Below are 26,037 nucleotides of genomic sequence, written 5' to 3'. Positions count from 1 at the left end.
TCTTAGAGGTCTGCTACTCTACTGCTATCTTTCTCTGCTTCCATTCATTCTATCTATTACTCAGTTGCATAAATTACCCAGGAAACCCTCATCGCCTCCTTGAGTTAAAAGAAAACTTTCTTTAAGCTTTGGAATAAATAGAGAACAATATCACAGGTTAGCAAAAATAGTGCAGAAAATCACTGAGCCATAGGGATGATGTTTGTATCTCTGAAAGTTTGTAAGTTGAACATTCTTAAGTAGAGGAGCACCTGTACATTCCTCTAGTATTTTTCTTATATTGATTAATCCATTTATAAGGTGACAATGGATTTAAAAATAAGGAGGGGGGGAGGTTTTACCAAAATACAGAGTATACCCATGTGAGGGGGTTCGGCGGATTTTATGATACCCACGGTTAAAGCAGCAGTACGAGTGAATGAATGACAGCAAAAGAAGAAATAATCCATGTTTGCTCTTAGTACCAGAAACCATGTAATATCTTTTGAAAGTGTTTTATTTAATTATACTGTATATATAAAGTTACTAGCCTGTGTTTGCCAGAATGTAATCTTCCGTCTCAGAACGGTTTTCGGAACCTGTGTAATGGTGCTCAAGTCACCTATGGACCAACGACTTCGTTCTTGAAAGTGGTATATGACGGTGGCTTGTGTTGGAGTAACTGTTAGGTTCAGTGTACGATTTTTCAATTCAATTTCCACTTGAACCTGTGATAAATGAAAGTTCTTAGTTACAAAATATAACTCACCAAGTATCTACCACATGCTTGTAAGCAGTCTTAATATAAACTAAACATATTTATACCCTCAGGATACTTTCTCACAAACCTACCAAGGTATTATCATAATTATAGAAGTGAAATTTTATGAGCTTTCCAACGGTGGCTTTGGAATCTTTATAAAACTAATAGTGGGGAGGGTGAAAAGAGATAAAGGGACAAATACGATGTACCAGCACAGCTGACGGGAGGAGAATGACGGACAGCGGACCTCCACCCACTCTTTGATACTTTCTGGATGCTTCCTCCCGTGAGATCAAGTAGTCATCTATGACGCCCAAAAATTTGACACAATTATCTTGAAAACTTTTGGGGGCGAATTTTTTCAATTTAATGACGCAATTCATGTTACCGATGCAAATAGCGCTACCAAATTATTTGATGCAAGTCATATCATGATATGCGAGACAGCTAAAAGTGTATCCTATTCTGGCAACATTTTAACAAGCACTATGTAATCTCTCTATGATGGGAAAAAACTGAAGTTCAAAATATGTTATATTTTAAAACTTTCACAGATTTCCAATAAATTAACAGAATTTCTGAAATGCAGCATAAGAAAACAACAATTGTGAGTTAAACCCAATACTTTGGTTGACTCACCTTGTGCCACTGGTTATCATGCCTTGTGACTGACAAAATAATAGTGATTCACAAAAGTAATGTCCCTTACCACATGATTGTGGTCAATAAATATGCACATCACCAGTTTTTACTGAACTAGTTGCTCTCATGCATGCACTACAGAAACTCTTTAAAGCACTCAACATAATCCATCTATAAAATAAGAGAACACGCATGCCTTCATAGGAATTTATATGTCTCAATTTTGATATTTTCATCACTTATTAATTTACCATTTACTGTATAAATTCTCCAAAATTTTCTCTCATCTTCAGTGAACATCAAGCACTCTTAAAAGTATCATGTAATACCAAAATAACACACCTGATATTCACTATCATAATCCAAGAATTATTAGATAATGTACAGTATTTAAATTGTCCTTTAAACTAGTTAAACCTCAAAATCTTTTAGGAGTACAGTATTAACCCCCCTGATGCATTTTGTGTATCCTATGTAGTAAACAACGCCAGGGTGACCACTGCACCACATGTGGTATTAATTTTTTCCACCCATACTTTGAATTTTATTGCTAGACAAGACTCAACCTGTTTGATCAGCTGGCATCTATGGAGGGGGCCACAACCCACAAATTACCTCTAGCCCTGTCAGTGTCTTCCCAGTTATGGTGGAAAGTAGATGTGTGTCCAAGCGTCCCTACTCCAGTCTAAAGGCAGCAGCACACTGGGTATTTTCCTCCAAACGTGTTTGGCAAACACAGTCCGGCTAGCAAAACAAAGAGACGTTTTGTGTCACACTGGGATGCTTTGTTGGCGCGTCTGCCCAATGCAACGAAAACAACAACAAAGCGTCTAGACAAGGTTCGCCATGGATCCAGTTACTACAGTTGAGGCCTTGCGGGATTGTGCTAAAGTTCTTCAATTGCTAAAGCAAGTGAGGCGTCTGTGAAAGCTAAAGAAAAGACAAATGGGCGTGTCGTGAAGTTTGTTTAAAAGTGGCAGTAGATGGCTGGTCAAAGAAGACCCTGGATAATGATTTAATAATACTAAAAACGTTTTAAAGTGACGAATAAATAGAAATATGTCACCGTTTATGTGTTTTATTTTAAATTATGATTGTTTCATGATTTTTTCAATTTTTAACTTGAAATTATATGAAGCTCAATTGAGCACTAATCTGGCTAGCAAAGATCCCCGCCAAACCGTTGTCCATTTCTAGCAACAGCTGAAATCCTGCTGCTTGGTGGGCACTTTGGCCAAAGGCCAGGAAAACGGGCAACATGTTTGGAGGGAAATGCCCAGTGTGTCGCCACCTTAAATGCCCAAGAAATCAAGAAGAGACTGTAGTTGTCTGGTGGTGATGAAGATGTGGATGACCCAGAATATGATGAAATTGGTGTGTGTGTGTGTGTGTGTGTGTGTGTGTGTGTGTAAGCACATTCAAGTTAAAAATATTTTTGAGTGGATGTATATCCATGCTTACTGCATATACAGTATACAGTAAGTGAATGTATATGTGTGTAATGAAATGAGACACTATGTCAAAGAGGCATTGGCTACCTTGCCACAGTCGCAGTGTGCTTGTGGATGTGCATGCATACATCATGCACATGTGTGTAAGTCAGTGTAAATAATCACGTGTGTGCGTGTGCATATGTATTGTACCTGTAGATGAAAATATGTTTGTGTAAATCTACACAAATTTTTTTATTTATTGCATAAAATATCTTTTTCCATTGTATGAAACAAACTTGGAAGGTCAAATATTTGTTTATAATATTTTTTTTAACTTTTCCTTCACACTGAGGATACAGCTATTGTAGTGGATACTCTCCCCTACAACTGCTGATTGGTCACTTGCCGTCCGCTTCCCAGCCAATCAGTGGCGAGTTCCACAAATCAGCCCTCGCGTTCGAACTGCTCTGTGATTGGTCAGTTGCCGCCTTCATATCAGCCAATCAGCAGCGTTTCTCATCTTTCCACTTAGACTTTTGATCTGGCAGAAAGATATAAATACCCCCCTGCCTCACCATGAGGGCAGACAACACCACACTCTTTGGCAGAGAAGACCTCCTCTAAAGAAGCTCCTCCACAGCAACTCCTCTACTATGCAGCAACTTCCCAGCACCTGACTGCTCTGTACATATAATATACATAAAGAAAACGCCATTGTGAGTTTCCTTTTTCACCTCCATCCTTAGTGCGAGAAATTACACTACTGGCCACATACACTACGCTACACCATCAATCAGGATTTCCATCAAAGGGTTAAATAGTCATGTGTGTTACTGCAAAATACCTGTCCTAGGTGTGGCTTCCAGTTGAGCGTTCTGTTCCCCTTGAGGTCTTGGAAGGCTTCAGTGTAAGTGTCAAGCTCCTTCATTACTTCTTCAGGTAACTGAAGGCGTTCTTCCTTAAATGAAGGCCAGAACTGTGCAGAAAGGATCATACATGATACAGGAAACTTTTGCTTCTCTCTCCGAGGGTTTTCATCAGAATTAATGGAGCTGTTGATACGCTTGGAGTCTGCAACATCTTTCACCATCACCTCACACTTATGAAGTAATGCAAGGGTTTCTCCAAATCTGCAACAGTATTAGTGAAACTAAATAAATTTCTGATGAATTGTAATACTGTACAGTAGAGTTGCGATAATTCGCAAAATACAAATTAAACTTCTTAAATTCGCAGGTACCTCTTTTTGTAATACTTGTATACTGTATATACACACAGTGGTCCCTCGATTCACGAATGGTCCAATTAACGAAATTTTGGTTAACGAATTAGCTCCCATAAGGATTTTCAGTTCCATTAACGAACAAAACTTCGATTAACGAAAGCCTTACGAGAAATACGCTTTGTTGTGCGCTTCAGCTGATCAGCTAGTCCGCCAATACAGTAATTGGTTCTATGTTTACATTCGTTTCCAGTGGAATAAATATCAAGAAAGTTGTGCTCTTGAATATTTTTTGCATTTTTACATTAAAATTATTGGTCATTCTGAAAATTAGTTAACATATTGATAATATACAGTGCAGAAATTATTATGAAACATGAAGAAGGCATTAGAACCAATGCACTCTGTAAAGAATATGGCATGTCATCATCGAGTGCCTGTACAATCAGCTGTTTGATATGTAAACAAAGATGCCGGGAATATGACATACACACCCCAAAGTAAGTTAAAATACAGTAGTATTCTACTGCTTTTTATTTATTATTGTACAGTATACAGTACAGTACAGTACTGTATTTAGTTTATATTTAAAGTTTTGTTAATTCTATTACCGGTATACAGTACTTTGTATGTACTGTATATTTTTTCTGAGAGTTGGAACCAATTACCCAATATCCCATTGAAATAATAGATTCAGTAAGTTCACTGTAAGATGTGGGTTAATGTACTCGCAATGAAGTAGGTAAAATATTTAAAATACAAGAAGTGCAAAAAAACTGAACTGAAGAATAACCAGAAAAGAACCTCATAAAGCATTCAATTATAAGATGTGACAATGGGATTTACTGTACAGTATGGAGGCCAAAAGTGAAAAGTATAATACTGTACATATAGTATAGGGTTGCCATACGTCCATATTTTCCTGGACATGTCCTCCATTTAGGTCTCAAAATCTTCATCCGGAAGGAATTTTTAAAATTCTTCAAAAGTCCAGAATTTGAGCATCCATCATTTTCTCCAAGGAAAAAAACATGAAACTGTAATGACGGGAGAGAGAGGGGGAAGGTGGAAACCGTAGAGATCTCGTTCAGTTTTCGTCAACTGATAAGTCACTTGTACGCCTGTACGGTGTTGTCAACTTAGCTGTCAAATATTTGATTGATAAGGGAGTAGAAGTTGATGATGTGTTTTGACCAAGTTAGTAACCTGAAGCAGTTTGTGGAAAATTACAAGAGTGATGAAGAATTTAGTAATCTGCCAACACATAAAAAGTGGACCAGATACTTTGAAAAATCAAAGAACATTGAATGCCACTCAGAATTGCAAAGAATTGCACAATTCTTCTTTACTATATCATCTCATAATGCAAATGTAGAAAGAGTTTTTCACTGATGCAAAGTCAATGGACAAAGGAAAGGAACAAATTGAGTGTTGAAACAATGAAAGGCATTCTGACTGTACAGTACAACTTCCGAGAAACACCTTGTAGTGACTTCTATACCTTTCCCAAGAGCAATCAACCAATACTGAAAAAGATCCGATCTACAGAAAAGTATGCATGGGCACATCAAGTCACACACACAATGGGGGAAGAAGGGAATGAAGATGTTGAGCCTTAAGCAAAGGTAAATTTTTGTTTTGTTTTTTAAGATTTCTATACCATGTATGATGTATATTAGCCTGTGTGTGCCGCCCGGGGGTCTTCGGGAGCGTCCTCTTTTTTTAATGTTCAGACATGGCAACCCTAATATAGTACAGTACTGTATATAATAGCAAATTATAATATTTATTAATAATTTATTTTACCTGTTACTTTGCATTATAAAACTATGCAACACAAAGTCTAAAATTTTTCATTATATCTCCTAAGATATATCCAGGCTAAAAAGTCAATTACAGTAGAACGTCGATTTAAAGCGATTCAATTTAAGATCATTGATTTAAAGCGGCACCCACAAGTAAGGACAGCGTTTTAATTTAAAGCGAATCTTTCCTATTATGCGCGAGTCAATCTGGCGCATCATATTTAAAATTTTGCGCCTAATGTTTCTCTGGGCACGCTACACTGTCCTAAGGGCACAGCTGTACTGTACATGTACTCAAAATAATGTACTAAATGATTACTAAAATTTTTGTCTAGTGCAAACTATAGCGTGTTTATATTCAAATTAATCACTATCTTATAAGAATTCCAGCAATGTAAATTATATTCTCCCCGGTCACTTCTGTGACATTTTATAAGCAAAAATATAAACTCAATCTAAAGGACATAAATAAACAAATAAATACTTCACTCGACCTTTGGCACAACTGTCAAACATGTCACTGTCACTTCCCCCCCTCCCCCTCTTCCCAGCTAGTAAACAGGCCATTTTGCATCCCTTAATTTTAGCCGTGTTGATTTATGAGTGTCTGTTTTAACATAATTCTACAAAAAACAATGTTTTGTTTATTCTAAGAGATAGGCTGAGGTGCATCTGGGTAGACTCTCAGTCTTTTTAGTATTTTGTGTTTCTCTCAAGTAGCAAACTAAATTATTCCATTGAAATAACACTTTGATTTACTGCGAATTCAGTTTAAAGCGACCTCTCTTCGAACGTATGTATCTCGCGTTATATTGACGTTCTACTGTACATTAAAGTTATATTTTTAAAAACTAATCTCATATAAAATTGCACACACTGTATACGAAATTTCGTATCATGTGAACATTAAGCACCCCAGTTTAGTAGTCCTTATGATTCAACACCCTAATGCTCACCTAGCCCACCCAGGTAGCATGAGGGTGTTTAATCATCTGGTGAAATATGCTGGGACGCCAAGTCCTCATGTGATCTGAAATTTTGACATCCAAGTCAATAGGAGGGTTGCAAAAGAAGAAACCTTCACAACTGTTCATAAACTGCTACAGAATATATTGGATACTGTATAGTGTAATGAATAGGTGAATAGACTGTCATAAAGATGTGGAAGCTGAAAGGGCCTTAATATGAGACATCTTCCAATTGCCCAAAGATGGATAGTAACCATATAATGATCCATACCTAACCTTAAGATGCTCCAAGTATCTGATTTCTCTCTCAGTGTCATAACTAAACTGAGACAGTATACGGTCAGCAAGGATGGTGCGGTATTCTGTGATGAAGACATCTTTGCTTCCATAGATATTTACCAACATGGATATGATGTCTGCTGTCCGCTGAGATTTTGATTTCACTGTTTAAAAGAAAATTTATATATTAGGTTATGCCTGAAATTCTCATTATACTGTGAGTAGTGATGGGGTGTAGTATGAGTCAACAAGTAAATAGGTTGGATATCCCGTGTCTTGTGGAATGGGAACACCATTGCAAAAAACATCTTGTGCCCAAAAAATTCTTTATGGCTAATCAAATTTGTTATTTTCATTTCTAACAATCAGTCTTTATTTTGGGAATCAATAAATATTTAGTAAATGAACATCAATAATATAAGATACATACAACTATGTGCATGTACTGGATCAGGAGTCCAAGTCTCCCAAAAGTCCATATTGTCATCATCACTATGAGAATCGTCCAAGACTAATGGTGCAGCCACAAGCAATTCTTCTGACAGTTCAGAGCAACTCTCATCTGTTAAACTTGTTACAATATAACGTACTGTGTCTTCCCGCCCACGTAAGTACTGCCTGTAAATAAGTAATTAATCACATAAAAAAGAGAAAAGATAAATTGTATACGTACTGTAAAAGTATTTCTCACTGACACACAACCAGTTCATTGTTATCTAATGAAAATTATAATGAAAAATGGAGTTTTTATTTACCGAAACTGTATTTCAACTCATTGTTATTGGATTTGAAAAACAAAGGATTGAAGTAAAGAAATTCCATTTTTATGACATACAAAGAAACACAAACCCAAAAAATCTATAATGTTAAATCACCCTCGACTCAGCCTGCTTCAGCCAGAAATCTCTGATAATGTATGACAATATTTTAACTATGCCGCCTTTTCACCTAGTTGAGTTTTGAGAATGATTCTGTGGTTTGCTAGTTAAATCCATTTGACTGAAAAAAGTTCACACATTTGCCCTTTCAATTCCTGCTAACTTCTAATCCTGTACAAGACACAGACAAGAATACACCTAGGAAGAGCATACCTATTTGGGGGGTTTTGGCATTCCAACAACATGCAACAATATCCTGTCAGGTCAATGGGAATAGCTGCTTGGCAACAACTTGCAACAAAAATCAGGTTAAATGAAGCAGAACTACCCGGAAAGTTCCGGGTTTGAGGGATTCCGGCTAACGGAGATATTGCTAATTGAGCTTTGGATAAATTTCGTAAGAGTACAGTACAGGTAGTACTGTATTAGCAAATGGACAAGCAAAATTTTGTAAACAATACAAACATGAATTCCATTATTTCTGTTCTTCCATCACAGTAATATACAGTATCAAATATTTGTTAGATACAATAAAGGAATTGAATAAAAACATTTTCTTAATATATTTCAAACATATTTATTTAATTTTTATATATCAAAGGTCATATTGAAAAAGTGTGGAAATTATTCCAGTGACGTGGAAAGACTTTTGATATTTCCACGTCCATGACCGATGCGCAATTGTTTTCTACGCCATGCCCCTAAAATTCCACAAATGGCAACAGTAGTGCACAACTTCCACAGGGCTCGACAGGGAGTGATGGTAACAAAACATGTTAGAACACGATGGCCACTGTATTCAGCTATTCGCATGCATTTTTTCCATTGTTGATACAATTTTATTTATTCATATATAAAAGTAATGAGTAACGATTGGAATTGTCCACAAAAATAATGCCTTTACCAATACTATCATTATAAATTTTATTAAATAACAGCATTTCTGTAATCATTACCTAAATAGTAACAGCATTACTAGTAAAGCCATTACTCCCTACACTGGTAACAGAGAACTTAAAAAAGTGGAAAATTTTGTGTAGTTGGGAAGTATCATTAGCTGTGATGGTAGATAAGAAAAAAAAATTCAATAACAAGAATAGGTCAAGCAATAACAGCACATAATAATCTTAAAGACCTAATAAAAAGGGACATTATCTTCAATCTGAGAAAAAGGTTGCTTACAGTATATAGTCAGGGCTGTTGTTTGGGTCAGATGCATGGAAACTTTCAGCAGGCACCAGAGAGGTTAAAGGCCTTTGATATGTGGCATTTTAGGTGAATGTTAAAAATAAGTTACACTAACAGGAAAACTAATGAAGTACAGTACTAAGATTAGCAAAAGCTTCAAGAAAAATACCGGTACTTTAAATATAAAGATAAAAAAATTAGATACCTTGGTCATATAATTAGGGATGAGGGGATAATAAAAGAAATATTAATGGATGAATGAAAAATAAAAAAGTGGTCCGGAGAGAGATACAAAATTTTGGAGAATTAGTAAAAACAGCCCAAAATATTTAGAGCTGAGAACTGTGGTCATCAATCCTTAGATATCAGGATGGTACTTTGATTGATTGATAATGAATCACTGGCAATCCTGTAAGTAAAATCAGTGAATATCTCCAATATGAAGAAAGATAGGAAAGGGAAAAATGCAAAACACACTACCATAAAAGGCTGTTATGTAGATGTGACCATAAAGAATAGGAGGAAGTAATTGACCCACCATTCTTGAAAGCTAAAACTACTACTTCTACCTTCTACTGATTTTACAAATATAAGAAGCTTAAACAGGAAGCAATGGTCCCCAGTCTCCAAGGAAAATGGAATTGCAAATGCACATTAAATTAAAAAGGAAACAAAAAAAACTAATTTTAAGCTAATTCTTAAATCTTACCTTACAGGTTCTGATACGAGTTCTAGTAAAACTCCCTTTGGATCAAGTACACGTAGAGCCTTGATAGCGGAGATATAAGCATGAAGAACATCAGTTGTGTTGACTCCAGGGTGAAGGAGACGGGTCTGAAGAATAATACAGATATATCCATAAGATGGATCAAGGAGGTTTTATGATTGGAGACGGCACGGGTCAGAGTGAAACCAGTCGACCCATGCATTGCCATCTTGATATTGGCAAAATAATCACTACTGGCTACTGCTACCCAAGCACCAGGCAGCATAAATGTTCCTGACATACACTTATAAATGGTCAGTGATAGGCAAAAACGAACTGTGGTTTTATCTACAGGAGGCCCCCCAAGTTTGCAGATTTTTACTTCGCGGTTCTCGGTTATTCTCGGACGACACCCTGGATGTACCCAAGAATGTCCGTGGGTAGTTTTAAAGTTGCTTTAATAATACATAGAAAATCTAAAATGGGTCTCTTTTTCTTCTCAGCACCACAAAACTCTCACTTTTAAGCTTGCCAGCCATTTTTAAGTGAATTACAAACAAAAATTTTGTCAGTACACAGCGCAATCACTAACGTTGGGACTCGAAAATACGTTATTTGACAAAATTTTGGTACGACTGAGGCGGTCGTATGTCCGGGTGGTCGTAGGTCGAGTATGTCGTAAGTCGAGGAGTAGCTGTACAGTACTGTATTCTGGATGAAGAAACATATTTCTTTAACATGGGATACTTTTTCTCTGATCATATTTTCACAAAAAAACACATGTTAATCACATCTTCAGATGTAAAAAATATGCAGCCCCGAGGTTTTAATTTTATCAAAGAATGCATCAGGTTTTCAGTAGCAGCAATTAATGCAGTACTGTACTGCAAACTTTACAATGCAGAAATTTTCTAAATCTAAAGGTAGTACAGTACAGTACTACAATATTGTTTAAGGGGAGGAGACACTTCTAACTTGGAGTGGGACTTTTTTTTTTACTAAATTTTCCTAATTTTGTTATGTCCTATATGGGGTAACCTAAAATGGAAGTTGTGTAAGTTTCACTGAAATCGGTCATATAGTTTTCACGTAAAAAAATCAAAACTGTCAATAAATAAAAATTAATAGTGGTTACATAAAACAATATAGCACTTTTATTTTTAGCTGAATTTGCATAATCTTTGGCCTCTGTATTAACCAAGCCCATAGCTATACCATCTTCCATGCCAAATTTTGATATGTATACAATATTGTTGTCATGGAAAAAATAAATAAAATTCAGCATAAGAAGCAAACATAAATTTTATTAAATAAAAAAATCCTATTCTCATCTCATTAAAAAATAAAAAATGTACATGGACTATAAAATTCTGCTTCTTTTCCTCTTTCTGTACATATCTTTGATTTTATGATTCATTGAAAAATAAGGGACTAATTATGTTTCAAAGAACAATAACTTAGTTTGAAATACTTGTATGAGCTGTTTTCTGCGGAAGTATAACTTTACGATGACTACCTGCAAATACAACTAATCTACGGGTACAAGAAGTACTTTGGGTGGTGATAATGTTTGTTATTAGTTAGGATTAGGACTGGGTACGAATTTCTAACCAATCTTTTACAGGATATTACTAACTCAAGGTGAGGGTTTCAGAAGGCAGAACACAGGAGGGACACACAGCGCTGATTGTGGTGTTGAAGTCATAATTTTTTGCATGTATTTGGACACCATCAAAACATCTCTAGCATGCTGTGACTTCTTCGATGGTCAACCCATGATTCAGTAGCAGATGGAAGCTCCAGAGCTGCTTGAAAAAGCTTCGACCAGGAAAGAGAGAAGGGTACAGCGGAGCAGCACTCCTCTCGTGACTGGAGTCTGACCGACACTAACTTCCTCCCTCCTTCCAACCCCATGGTAACAGCCTCAAACCACTAGCTTCTGTTGCCAGATGTACGATGATGCTATTTTCACATAAAATAATAAAAATAAAAAAAATGGAAAAATATCAGATAAATGGTACAATTTTATAGTACAGTCGACCCTCGTTAATTCGGACTCCTTTAATCCGGATTTCAGATAATTCGGACAAAATCTGAACGAACTTTTTTTTTTTTTTTTTAGGAATATTACCTATGCGGACCTTAAGCTAAAATGCTGGTCCACCCACTGCTGGGATAAAACACCAGCATCTTTTTGGTTAAATGTAACATCTCCACCACTAGTGTGGGGGGGGATGCAACTTTTAGCTTCAGACATGAAAAATATTTACCATTTACTGCCAGTAAACAATGGAAACGTAAAATATGTACCAATTAGTAATGAAAAGTTGTGCAGTTCCTTCAGCAAATGAAGCTCACCAACTTACAATAGGCTAAATTACCTTACAACGTGTTTTCAGTAGTCTATGTTGAAGTTCTTAGCACAGGCTAACTTATCATATCATATACGGTATCACAGTTCTCATTGATCTACAAAAAATACCGGTAATAAAAACCTTTTCGATATTTCACACTTAATATAATACCCGGTAATCTACTTCAACCTCCTATTGTTTACAACGACGCATGACGCACCACCAGCTGTTGAGTATCAATCAGCTAGACGGTACACGTGTTTTTCGAATCGTTTTCAGTTAAAAAACTGTTACATCACACGTATATTTTACCTAAACTGCGCCTGAATGAATATATTCTAGGAAATAAATAGTAGTTTTGCTGAAACGTGATGTATTTTAATGTAAAATAGGATAAAATACATGACGAAAACAAAAGATTTTACCTAACCTTCCGATGTTCAAGAGAAGTTACTCGTTTTTTTTAATAGTTTTTGGTTAAAATACTGTTATATTACAATGGTATTCTATTCATACTGTGCTTGATATAATACATTCACGGAAATGTAATATTTTTGCTGAAATTACATACGTATTACAGTGGAAAGTGCGATAAAATCGTGACGAAAACAATGACTTTCGCTTTCGTTCGTTCAAAAGATGTTACCGTAATCGCTTTTCGATTGGTTTTCAGTTAAAAAACCGTTGTATTACAATAATATTCTATCCTAATTGACTTGAATAAATACTACGATACCATATTTCTGAATATTTTTATTAAAATCCATCCAAATCATTTTCCTTGTCATCGTCTGCAGCACCAAACAGCTTCTCCCAGTCCTCTCCTTGAACAGGGCTAGAGGGTACGTGTTTTTCGAATCGTTTTCAGTTAAAAAACTGTTACATCACACGTATATTTTACCTAACCTGCGCCTGAATGAATATATTCTCGGAAATAAATAGTAGTTTTGCTGAAACGTGATGTATTTCAATGTAAAATAGGATAAAATACATGACGAAAGCAAAAGACTTTACCTAAGCTTCCGATGTTCTTGAGATGTTATTCGTTTTTTTAGTAGTTTTCGGTTAAAATACTGTTATATTACAATGGTATTCTGTTCATACTGTGCTTGATATAATACATTCACGGAAATGTAATATTTTTGCTGAAATTACATACGTATTACAGTGGAAAGTGGGGTAAAATCGTGACGAAAACAATGACTTTGAAATATAATACAATATTAACCCCTAAATCGGTTAATTCGGACAATTGGCTAAAACGGACACCCTCCCCCCCCCTATTAGTCCGAATTAACGAGGGTCGACTGTATATAATATTTCCAATAGAAAACAGAGATTTTCTAAGGGAAGAGCGCTTCTTATTACTGAGAGATAATAATTTTTTTGAAACGGAAAGAATTGTCATATGAAGACAAGATTTTTACAGAAAATGAAGCACAGTTTCAGGCATAAGGAGGTATTTTTATCTCATTTTCGGTGGCTGGATCGAAAAATATAATATAATAAGCATCCCCTCCCCTTAAGCACAAAGATAAATGGACAGCATTAGGAATAGAAATTAATCATCATCATCATCTGTTGAAGTAGGTTTATAACCATCACTGATCATTCTATTTTTAGCTAAAGTTGCATTGATAGTCTCAGTAGAAGGGGTACAGCATCTATCTCTGTATTAGATACAGAGGGTGTGTGGGGGGTACATTTTTACTTGTGTACAAAGAAATATATATTCCCTTATGTGTTTGCCCTCAGGACAATTATTTATTTTACCTGTATTGTATATATGTATGTGTGTGTGTGTACACACAAAACACATACAAATAAATAATAATTGGAAAATCCTCTCACAAATAATCAGAAACAAATATACAGTATTAAAAATGTTGAGTCTACTACCCTCAAGTCCACTCTGTGCTTTATTAATAACAAAGCAGAGTGGACTTAAGGGTAGACTCAACATTTTCAATAAATTTGTTTCTGATTATTTGTGAGAGAATTTCCCATTATTATTTATTTGTATGTGTTTTATGTGTGTGTACAGTGGTCCCTCGGTTAACGAGTTCCTCGGTTAACGAGATTTCGGTTAACGAGATACCTTCCATAAGATTCTTAACTTCGGTTAACAAGCAATCTCTCAATTAACAAGTTTCTTATGAGCCGACCTCAACATGTTTTCGCTTGCATTAGGCGGTCCACCAGCTGTAGTATTAGTCCGCTAATACAGTAATCGGTTCTAGGGCTTATATTCCTTACCATTTTAGTAAATATCAAGAAGTTTATATTATTCAATAATTTTAAAAGTTAAAAATTAAATTTTTTGGTATATTCCTTACCATTTTAGTAAATATCAAGTTTATACCATTCAATAATTTTAAAAGTTTAATATTAAATTTTTTAGTCATTTTAACAATTATTGAACATAATTGAAGGTAAGGTAACTAGTTTTATGCACGCCATCCAGCCTGTCAACACAGCAAACAGGCGCCAGTCTCTCTGTCTTTTCAGTGGAGGTAACATCTTGCTTGAGACTCTCTTCAACTAAATGCTTTTTTTCTGTGTTTGCAAGCAAATTATTGGTCATTTTGAAATTTATTTTACATATTGACAATATATAATGCAGTGCAGTGTTGATTTAAAGAAAATAATCTTGAATTACACCAAGTGAAATAAAATTTTATGGGTGAAATGGCGCCATGGGGTGACTTCTCTTCCACCCCAATGCCTTCTCTTCTCCCTTCTCCTCCACCCCCATTCTAATTCCCATCATTATCATCATCATCCAGGAGCCTTCTACATACACACCTCAAAGTAAGTGTACTTTTCTACCTTTTTTGTTGAATTTAGGCAATTTTCGGTGAACTGGAACCAATTACTGTACCCAAAAACGCATTGAAACAATGGTTTCGGTTAACAAGTTTTTCGGTTAACGAGCAACCTTCTAGAACGGATTGTGCTCGTTAACCGAGGCACCACTGTATATATACAATAAAGGTAAAAAAAATTACTGTCTCTAGAACAAATGGCTCCCTGTCCTGGCCACAAAAATGCAGCAACTTTCAAACTAGTACCCTTAGACATTCTAGGGTAAATCCAGGGTGTCATCCACATATAATCGAGGTCTGCGAATTTGAAGGGCATGCTGTACCTACAAAATGTGAAGGAGTATTGACAGGTTCACAGTAGTTTAAACAACTCACTCCTACATTCAGTATTTGCCAACACCAAACACTTTCTTTTCATATTGCATAATTCCTATACAAAAGAAGCCATTTCACATTCAGAGTTATTTACAGGTAATAAAAGAGATACCTGCCTCACAATAAGGTTCTTGTGGAATCTGTTTAATTCTGAATCCTAACACAAACCTGACTCACAAGTTTACAAAATGAAAAGGATGTTCTGTTAATTTACCAGATACTTGACAAACATTTTCAAGTAGGTAAATTCACTATTAACTTTCTCCCACTACACACTTATTGGCATATTTTCTCCAGAATCACCCACCAAAGCAGTTTCATCTGCAACTAATAGCTAATTCACATCTGTGTTATAATTTTTCTGACCTGTATTGCTGATCGTAAGGACTCTACAAGGTGGTTCCTCAAGTGAGTACGATCCAAACATTCTCTGATGTCTTCTAAGGCTGGCTGAGATTCTGGGTATTCTGAAATTAAAACAATTACTATGTTTAGTATAATGGCAATGAATGAGATGACGCAAAAAGTACTATACAGTCCAGTAAAGCCTCTGATAACGAAGGTTCGACCAACAACTTTTCATATTTAAGACCCAAGTTAATTTAGGACCCAATTCAATTTACGTCCTTATTTCATTCACATTTACGAACAAAATATAATAAAAATATAATAAAATTACATTTTCATATAAATAATAACTAAATCCCAAAATGTATTAAAAAATAAAAAAATTACTGTAAAAAAAAAAGAAGAGCACCTTGCACAAAGAAGCTGCCCGGCTAATGAGTGGTAATGTGCATCACCAGTAAACAACAGTCGGAGCTTGGCGGTCCCTTTGTTTTCACGCATCTGAACAGGAACAGGAAAAAAACTTTCTCAGGTTTCTTACGACATTTTTGAGTCCCTATTCAACATGAGCAAGAGAGCAAGTGATGGTAGTGTTGGTTCAAAAGCTAAAAGAAAGTGTATAAACTTAGCTGAAAAACTAGATGTGTTAAAACGATATGAAAAAATTGAGAGGGGTGTGGATATTTCACGTACTTTGGGGATGCCAGAATCAATAGTGAAAACTATCCGTAGACATGTATAATGAGAATAAGAAAGCAGCTGTGCAAGGTTCTTAAGACAATTTTATTATTCGAAGGACTAAACCAACAACTTCAGCTACAGCATCAGCTACAGCATCAGTTACAGCTACAGCTTCAGCTACACCACCTACTTCAGCTACACCATCAACATCAGCTATAGCAACAGTTACAGCTACAGCTTCAGCATCAGCTACACCATCTACTTCAGCTACACCATCAACATCAGCTATAGCATCAGTTACAGCTTCAGCTTCAGCTACGTTGGCGTTGCGCAGTCTCACTTTTTTTTCTTTACCATTAATGGTTAGCTACTTCTATTGTTCCATGTATTAACATTACTTAAAACAACCATATTATTTTTTTACATTAATTTTACTTCAGTATGAAAGTATGAACGTTGGCCTTCTGCTGCCTCACTTTTTTCTTTACCATCACTGGTTACTTCTACTGCACATTCATTAAATAACATTAATTAAAAGAAACATATTTTTGTTTACATTATTTTTACTACAGCTACAGCAAATCTAACTTTCTTCAGTTTCTGATGGAGAACCACTGTCCCGGGTGTAAACACTGACGACAACACTGGCGTCCCATCTCCTCTTGTGTGACTACATATTATTAATTTATATTGTATAAGGTGCATTAATAACCATTATTTAAAGAAAATAGTTTTTATTTTTCATTAATTTTCCTATTGGGGGGGGGGAAGAGGGTAAGACACCACACAAAATATATGAAAAGGTCAGACCTTGAAGTGCATCTAATTATTATTGCTTTATATTAATGGTAATTATGGATTCATAATACGTCGATTCACCTTACACTGCAATATTGGAGGACCCATTACCGTCGTTATTCGAGGCTTTACTGGATACAATATAGAACAGTAATAATTCAATGAAGCATTCCTTTTTTTTTTAAGTTGGTCAAAATAAAAAAATATAAAAAATCACCCAATTTCTCACTTTCAAATATGAAGGAGTTACCTTTGTATTAATTTAAACCATATTAAACAAGCGAACTTAACTTATTCCTCAGCATATCATAGTAAAAATAAACATCTGCTAATCTTCTTTGAACCATAAAAGTAAACCCTGGTATCAAAATTTGAACAAGCTCTCTGTTTCCAAATACAGTACAAAGGTACAAAGAAGCATCTAACATGATATATGAAAATATATGCCCATCACTAACCGCTCTAGCTAATAAACACATGCTGTATATATATGCAGTACAGTATATCAATCAATCCACTTCAACGTTCTCAGGCTGTTTTTACCAATCCTCGAAGGTTTTGTAGCTTTCTGGGACCCAGTTTTTAATTTCATTCATCCATCCCAGTTTCTGCCTTCCTTATGCAGCATATACAGTGATGTCCCCGTTAGCCACAACAATTGGTGCAGAGCACTTCTGGGGATGAGAGATTTCCGGCTAACCAGACAACTTTCTCAAACCCAGAAAAATTCCTTATCCCCGGAATATTTTCTGGTTACTGGGAAAAGTTTCTGAGTGTCTAAACTAGACCTCTTGCACACACAGACATTAGCCCACTTCCCCAGAATGTTTCTGGGTGCTGGGGATGTTTTCCACGAGTCTAAACTACCAGAGTCCGTAAATGCAGTTCTAATTAAGTTAGAAACTCCATTTCTTTACTATAATAATCCAGAATAGTTTATCTAAAAGCTTGGTAAAATAAATATATTTGGAAATTAAAAATCTATATGATATGGGTGTGAATGAAACTGTGTTTCAGCAAAGACTGGTGTTTTCCACTCCCATGGAGCTGTGGGGGATTAGTGGGTCTCGTGTACCTGACCTGACGCAATGTCAGGTGGAGATAGGGTGGGGGATTAGAGGTCTCATATTACTGACCTTCTGATGGAATGTCAGATCACCCTTTCTTGGCCAGGGGATTAGTGGGTCTCATGACCTGAAGATGTCTTGAATAAACACAAAACCTAAAGTATTATCAGAGACATTGTGATAAGTATAAATGAGCAAAGTTGTATCCCTTCAACATTACATTACATAAAATTTTAAAATATGGAGTGAGAAAGCAGAAAGGTGTGTGTGGTTGTTGGAGGGTGTGTGTGTGGTTGTTGGAGGGTGTGTGTGTGGTTGTTGGAGGATGTGTTTGTGTGTTATGTAGGGGTGTATGTGTGATGTGTAGGTGGTGGTGTTGGTGTATTGACGGAAATGAACCTTGGGGGTCGAGCGGTCACCCCCCTCCCTCACTCAAGCATGGCCAATTGTGATAGATACCATAATGATTATTAATAAATTCTCTACGAAACATTTCCAATTAGATATCCTAAAACAAAATATTTTTATATGATATACGGTAGTGATGGAAATTCCATTCTTTATAAAAAAAAATTAAGAAATGATGATACCAGAGTCAATAAAATCAGTTCTAATTTCGTTAGACACACCATTTTTTGTATCAAAATAAACCTGAATATTTTATCTAAAAGTTTGGTTAAATAAATATATTAAAAAATAAAAAAGCTCAATATGATACGGGTGTGAATAGAGCTGTTACTTTTATCCTCTTCACCACTGATCAGCTCATAAGTCGCTTGGGCAATCGGTCACGTCTCTGTTCCACACTTCACTCAACTGACTATAATAATAACCAAAGCACGTTTTTCTCAGCTGAGAAAAGATGCCCCGCCCCCTCCTCAAGAGTTATAGCTGATTGGCTGTTGCAAACCTGTCCGATTTCGTCTGGAAGTAATGATGTATTTCTAAATGAGTTTATTCATAATCGTTGGGATGACCGTTTCTGGCGAGAGAGATATTTAGCTAAATTATATAAAGATACATACATTCATTACTTCAAACATGAGCACATAGGAAGTTTATCAGAAATCTTAGACATGAATTAACTGTTAAACTCTGGTAACAAATTCACACTTTCGGAGAACGCATTAAATATATACTTATTTTTGCCCACAATAAGTCATACTAAGACAAATTAGGTATCAGTTATACTACAATATGTAAAAATAACATTTTAAAAGATCGAAATCACATTGAAATATTACACAGACCCTGAAAATTTGGAGGCTGAGTCTGACAGAGTTGATCGCTCCAGCAAACAGCCGTCAGCAGAGGCGGGAAAATTTGAAATTGTTCTCAGTCATATTTCCCGCCTCTGCTAATGGTCGTGTAATATTTCAAAGTGATTCTGATCTTTTAAAATGTTGTTTTTACATATTGTAGTATTACTGATACGTAATTTGTCTTCGTATGAATTATTGTGGGTAAAAATAAGTACAGTAATCCCGTATTTTATTCTATGTAAAATATTACAAGACAATGGTTTAGTAGTGCTGTTAATGTGTGTGCTGTGTAAGTGTCTTGGCATGTCACCTAACCACCTGACTCCTGAACAAACTCATCAACTTCTTCAAATTCTACAATGTGCTTGGCAAGCTAAAAAAACAAAAAAAAAACACAGACACACACATGCACGCACGCAAGGGAATTAAGACAACAAGCATCCAGTGAGGGTCTTGTTGTGTGACTACATGGAAGCAGATTAAAAGATCAGCTGTTGGGGAGCTTATCGCTTGGCAACACTGGTGCATATTACCACTCCTTTCCACTGCATCTCTCTAATCACCCACACCTTTCTGCTTTCTCACTCCATATCTTAAAATGTTATGTAATGTAATGTTGAAGGGATACAACTTTGCTCATCTGTACTTATACTTATCACAATCTCCCTAAACATACTTTAGCTTTTGTCTTTATTCAAGACATCTTCAGGTCATGAGACCCACTAATCCCCCACCCAAGAAAGGGTGACCTGACATTCCATCAGAAGGTCAGTAATTGTCAGGATAGTTATTGTCATCTTTTATTGACTACAATATATGCGTAAGGTAAATTGCCATGTTGCCTGGTTAGGGGCGTCTGTCTGTTTCATTCAATTTAAGGAGTCGTAGCATATTTTCAGTGTCATGGGTTCGAGAGTTATTTAATTTCAAGGGATTTTACATGGGGACTGTATGAGTGAGCATTCGAACCTGCAAAGAGCTTGTGTGTGTGGGAGTTGTATGGGTGTATTCGAGACTGGTAAGAGAGCTTATGTCTGGGACGCCACCTCCCCCAACCAGCACTTACTCCACACTTCTCATGGTGGACGGACAGTTTCCTCCTCCCTCCTTATACACTGTTTTGTAAGTACAGTATTTAATGTGGTATCTAGTTAGGAATTTGTTACTTGGTATAATTGCCTGTAATTTACGTGTTTGTTTAATTCATTGTTGTGTGAAGACGAATTTGTTTTAAATCTACAGTTGGGTTGTGGTAGCCAGTTCACCTGTGTCCACTGAGCTCCAAATTCTTGAATCCTGCCACTTCTGTTGTGAGGCAGGACTTATTTAGCAGAGATCTCCGCCAGTGCGCTATAGGGCAAGAATTCCCCAATTCCAGTGAGAAGTGATGACTGGTAGACCCACCAAGAGGTTCCAGTTTGCTGTTTGGCCGATAGACTTGGCCCTGTCTTGCTTCTCTGAACTGGTACAATCTATTGGGATAACCTTCCTATTCATCAGGCAACTAGAAGTCCTTGGCTGTGCGACTCTGCCCTCTGCTAGTGATTCTACAGAACATTTCCTATTATACCATACTCCTATGTCTGGTGCTTGAAGTAGCTGGTACTTGGTGCTTGATACCAGTTGCTGTAATTCTAAATTTCTGTGTGTATGCTTGTATGGATGTATGGATGAGGCATAACTGGGTTGGTTATGGGTTATGTATTATTTATTTATGGCTATGTTTTGATTATATAAACAAAATTATCCTTGTATTTCCTTTTGATCTAGAAGAGACAATCCTGAGTCAGCACTAAGGTATAAAATATATAGTGGCTATAGAAGTTTAGACTCACTACCTCGGAACTTCGATTGCCTGGAGGTTGTAGAACCAACTGCCATCTGGTCTTCATGGACAACCTCCCTTACAGTAATATGAGACCACTAATTCCACACCCTACCTCCACCTGACATTGAGTCAGGTCAGATTAGTCCCCCACTGCCCAAAAAAATACTTTAACTTTCATCTTTATTCAAGACATTTTCAGAAAATTCTCTCAATTTTCAACCTCGGAAAATTTGTTCCTAAAGCCAGAATTTTTTGGAAAATTACGGCTTTGGGAATGATTTTCTGAGCAAATTTCAATTCCGGCTATCGGAGATTTCCAGGTTTGAGGGATTCCGGCTAACGGAGATATTACTATACAGTACAATACAGTAGAAAGTCGATTTAAAGCGATTCAATTTAAAATTATTGATTTAAAATGACGCCCACAATTAGGGACAATGTTTTAATTTAAAGCGAATTTTTCCTATTTTGCGTGAGTCAATCTGGCATATCATATTTTAAAATTTGCGCCTAATGTTTCTCTGGGCACGCTACACTGTCCTAAGGGCAATGCTATACTGTACATGTACTCAAAATAATGTATTAAATGATTACTAAAATTTTTGTCTAGTGCAAACTATAGCATGATTTATTTCAAATTACAGTAATCACTATCTTATAAGAATTCCAGCAATGTAAGTTATATTCTCCTAGGTCACTTCTGTGACATTTCATAAACAAAAAACAAAAACTCAAGCTAAAGGACATAAATAAACAAATAAATACTTCACTAAACCTTCAGCCCCAACTGTCAAACATGTCACTGTCACCTTCCCCCCCCCCCATCATCTTCCCAACCAGGGTTGGGTGGTTATAGATTAGAGTTTTATCTTATAATATCACAGACTAAAGTTAGGAGAATTTGCATTGCTAGAATCTAACAACAAGAAATAATTTGAATATAAACGTCACATATTTTGCACGAATAAAATTTTTAGCCCTTTGTAATAAATTAATTTGAACTAAAATTTGTATGTCTCATACAGCTATAGCATGTTTATATTCAAACTAATCACTATCTTATAAAATTCCAGCAATGTTAATTAAATTCTCCATGTCAGTTCAGTGACATTTTATAAGAAAAACTTAAAGTCACTCTTAAGGACAGATAAATAAATAAGCACTAGACCTTGCATCAACTGTCAAACATATTTCCTCACCCCCCCCCTCTTCCCATCAGCTGATCACTAGAAAACAGACCATTTCACGTCCCATAATTTTAGGTGTGTTGATTTATGAGTGTTTGTTTTAACATAATACTGTACTACAAAAAACAATGTTTTGTTTATTCTAAGAGATAGGCTGAGGTGCATCTGGGTAGACTCTCAGTCCTTTTAGTATTTTGTGTTTCTCTCAAGTACCAAACTAAATTATTCCATTGAAACACCACTTTGATTTAGTGCGAATTCGGTTTAAAGCGACCTCTCTTGGAACATATCTCGTGTTATATCGACGTTCAACTGTATAGATAAAGGAAATTACTGTCTAGAACAAATGGCACCCTGTCCCGGCCGCGAAAATGCCGGCAACTTTAAAACTACCCTCAGACATTCTTGGGTACATCCAGGGTGTCATCCGCGAAATAAAAATCTGCGAATTATCCAGGTGTACTGTACTTCTCTCTGTAACGGCACTAATCCTTATCCCCTTCACTACGGGGACAGCACTTTTAATATTTTATTTGGCTAGCGCCAGATGATTTATTCAGCACAGAGGGGATCCTGTACATAAGTGGTTAACATTTTCAGATAAACTTGACCAATTCTGCTTTTAAAAGTCCCACCACATTTATTTTAATTTTTCTGGTTCATTTGGTTTATCTTTCTGTACATTTCCATATTGCTATTCATTCTGTCTTCATCTTCTATCCCTTGCATTACCTTTCTTGGCCTGTCAACATTCCTTTTTAATATTTCTGTTAAGTTTTCAGTGAGCCTCACTTCATTTTATTGCATTTCCTTGTTTACTGGTATCCATTCTCTTTAAAATAAAATTTGTCGTCCACTCACTTTTAGCCTCGTTCTTCCAATGTCCTAAAAGTTTTCCCACTCTCTCCAATTAATGATAAGTTTTTCAGGAACCAAACCCTTTCATAAATCAGGGAATGCTTGTACTGTACTGTATATCTAGAACACTCTTTCTAAACATGTCTGCCACTTCCATTTTTTTATATTCCACATTCATGCCTCATATATTCTGACTTATATTCATGGTTCTTATCTCTTAATAGAAGGGTAAATATCTGGAATAGGTGATTTCAATGCTTATCCCCCCTATTCAAGGTTCACAAGATTATGTTAGGTGCCCACTCCTCTATAAACTTCAAAATAGCCTTTGATAAAATTATCAACAATTGAGTGATCCTACACAGGCCACTGGCCTCCTTCCCTCAGCATGGCCACCTCGAGTGGGTGGCCATTAGGTAAATAAAGTTAATATTTACTGAATCCCCAGACATCCCTGAAGGTTTCAGAGCAACTAAACATTAGATGGAAGATGTTGGACAGTGTAGGAGGAAATTTTAGAATATAAAACAAGTCTAGTTCACTGTAGTTCATAAAAATAGGAGCAAATCATTACAGCATAAGACTAATGATAATTTAAATTACTTATACAGTGACCCCTCCGTTAACGAACTCAATCCGTTCCAGAAGGTCGTTCGTTAACCGAAAAGTTCGTTAACCGAAACCATTGTTTCAATGGGTTTTCGGGTAATTGGTTCCAGCTCACCGAAAATTTCCTAAATTCAACAAAAATGGTAGAAAAGTTCACTTACTTTGAGGTGTGTATGTAGAAGGCTCCTGGATGATGATGATGATGATGATGGATGATTAGAATGGGGGTGGAGGAGAAGGAAGAAGAGAAGGCATTGGGGTGGAAGAGAAGTCACCCCATGGCGCCATTTCACCCATAAAATTTTAGCTCTCTGGTGTAATTCAAGATTATTTTCTTTAAATCAACACTGCACTGCATTATATATTGTCAATATGTAAAATATATTTCAAAATGACCAATAATTTGCTTGGAAACACAGAAAAAAGCGTTTAGTTGAAGAGAGTCTCAAGCAAGATGTTACCTCCAGTGAAAACAGAGAGAGACTAACTCCTGTTTGCTGTGTTAAGAGGCTGGATGCCGCGCATTAAACTAGTCACTTTACCTTCAGTTATGTTCAATAATTGTTAAAATGACTAAAAAATTGAATATTAAACTTTTAAAATTATTGAATAGTATAAACTTCTTGATATTTACTAAAATAGTAAGGAATTTAAGCCCTAGAACCGATTAATGTATTGGCAGACTGATACTAAAGCTGGTTGCCCGGTCAGTGCAAGCGAAAACATGTTGAGGTCGGTTCGTAAGAACTTCGTTAACCGAATTTTTTTTCGTTAACCGAATTGAAGATCCTTATGGAAGGCAGTTCGTTAATCGAAATTACGTTAACCGAGGTGTTCGTTAAACGAGGGGTCACTGTATAACACTCCCACTTATTTCAAATAGACTTTGTTGATTGGAACATAACTTAAGAAATAATATTAATAAAAGAACATTCCTCACCAATAACAATATTGAAGAGTTGGTCTATCCTTGTGGTGGTATAAGTGTGGTAGAGAGCCGTCATATAGGTTTGATTAAGGTTGTTAGCCACCATAGTCTGAATTGCAGAGTCAGCTGAAGAAAGTTGACCACGGCCCCCACAGTAAACCACTTCCAGCCACCCAATGACAACATTCTCCACCCACTGTCAATGATGTAGGAAAAAATAAAAGAGTGCATTGGAATACAGAGAATTAAGGAAATACCTGTACGAGTATATCGAAACTGTAAAATAAATTAACATAAGCTGACCTCTTTGACCTTGGCCTTTGACCTGCTGACTAGCTATTTCTTGTCTATTCATCAAGGCTTTGTGAGTCAAGCTTTATGGAAATGGCCATAGTAAAACTGTAGTTACTGCTTAGACAGCTGCTGAATAACTCAGGTGAGACAAATGTTAAATATTTCAGTTTAGTTTAAGAGAGCTGTAAAAATATCTCAAAAGAGACAATGACTAACATCTCAAGTATTTTAGACTATTGCTATGTGTCTTAAGTGTGAAAATTGCAGAATATCTCAAATGAGACAACTGTCAAGTATCTCAAGGACAAGAGACAATTGCTAAATATTTTTTAATACCAGTAAGTCAAATTAATATCTGTTAAGTACCTTAGCTACTGTCTAAACCACGATCAACTATATCTTCATTCATCAACAGAATACAATTATGACGAACCTTCTCCAGCTGGCTGATGCGTGACTGATCATAGGAGTCACGGCACGTAGCAGACACATGATCAGTGATGACAGACAGTAACAGGGAAGATATAATATCACCAGCAAGCCTCTCTAACAAGTCCAACTCTAACAACTGTCTGGTACACAAAATCAAAACATCAGGCCCCTTTGCAGATAATTTTCAATATAGGGATAGTGCTGTAAATATCTTAACTCTGTAATATATCAATCAGCTTTTATTTCAACACTTGCATTACCCATTCCTGCTTTAACAGATATATTCAGCTATGATGCTTCCTTTCCATAATATGATTGCAAAATATCC

General features: G+C 36.1%; 1 protein-coding gene across 1 annotated transcript in view; it reads right to left on the bottom strand.

The window, feature by feature from the left end:
* The window catches only part of LOC121856582 (anaphase-promoting complex subunit 2-like), a 40,287-nt gene that overhangs the window by 2,444 nt on the left and 11,806 nt on the right, over positions 1-26,037 (bottom strand). Inside the window, exons 6-13 of the mRNA XM_042352210.1 lie at positions 25,711-25,849; positions 24,996-25,179; positions 15,784-15,884; positions 9,867-9,991; positions 7,522-7,709; positions 7,084-7,255; positions 3,662-3,947; positions 531-707 (exon numbers count right to left, since the gene is read on the bottom strand). Of these exons, the coding sequence (XP_042208144.1) occupies positions 531-707; positions 3,662-3,947; positions 7,084-7,255; positions 7,522-7,709; positions 9,867-9,991; positions 15,784-15,884; positions 24,996-25,179; positions 25,711-25,849 (1,372 nt within the window). The remainder of the gene's footprint in view (positions 1-530; positions 708-3,661; positions 3,948-7,083; positions 7,256-7,521; positions 7,710-9,866; positions 9,992-15,783; positions 15,885-24,995; positions 25,180-25,710; positions 25,850-26,037) is intronic.

The sequence above is a fragment of the Homarus americanus genome, unplaced genomic scaffold (genome assembly GCF_018991925.1).
Source record: "Homarus americanus isolate GMGI-L3 unplaced genomic scaffold, GMGI_Hamer_2.0 scaffold1024, whole genome shotgun sequence".
NCBI lineage: Eukaryota > Metazoa > Arthropoda > Malacostraca > Decapoda > Nephropidae > Homarus > Homarus americanus.
The sequence above is the reverse complement of the archived record's forward strand: the minus strand, read 5'-3'. Positions and strand labels throughout refer to the sequence as shown.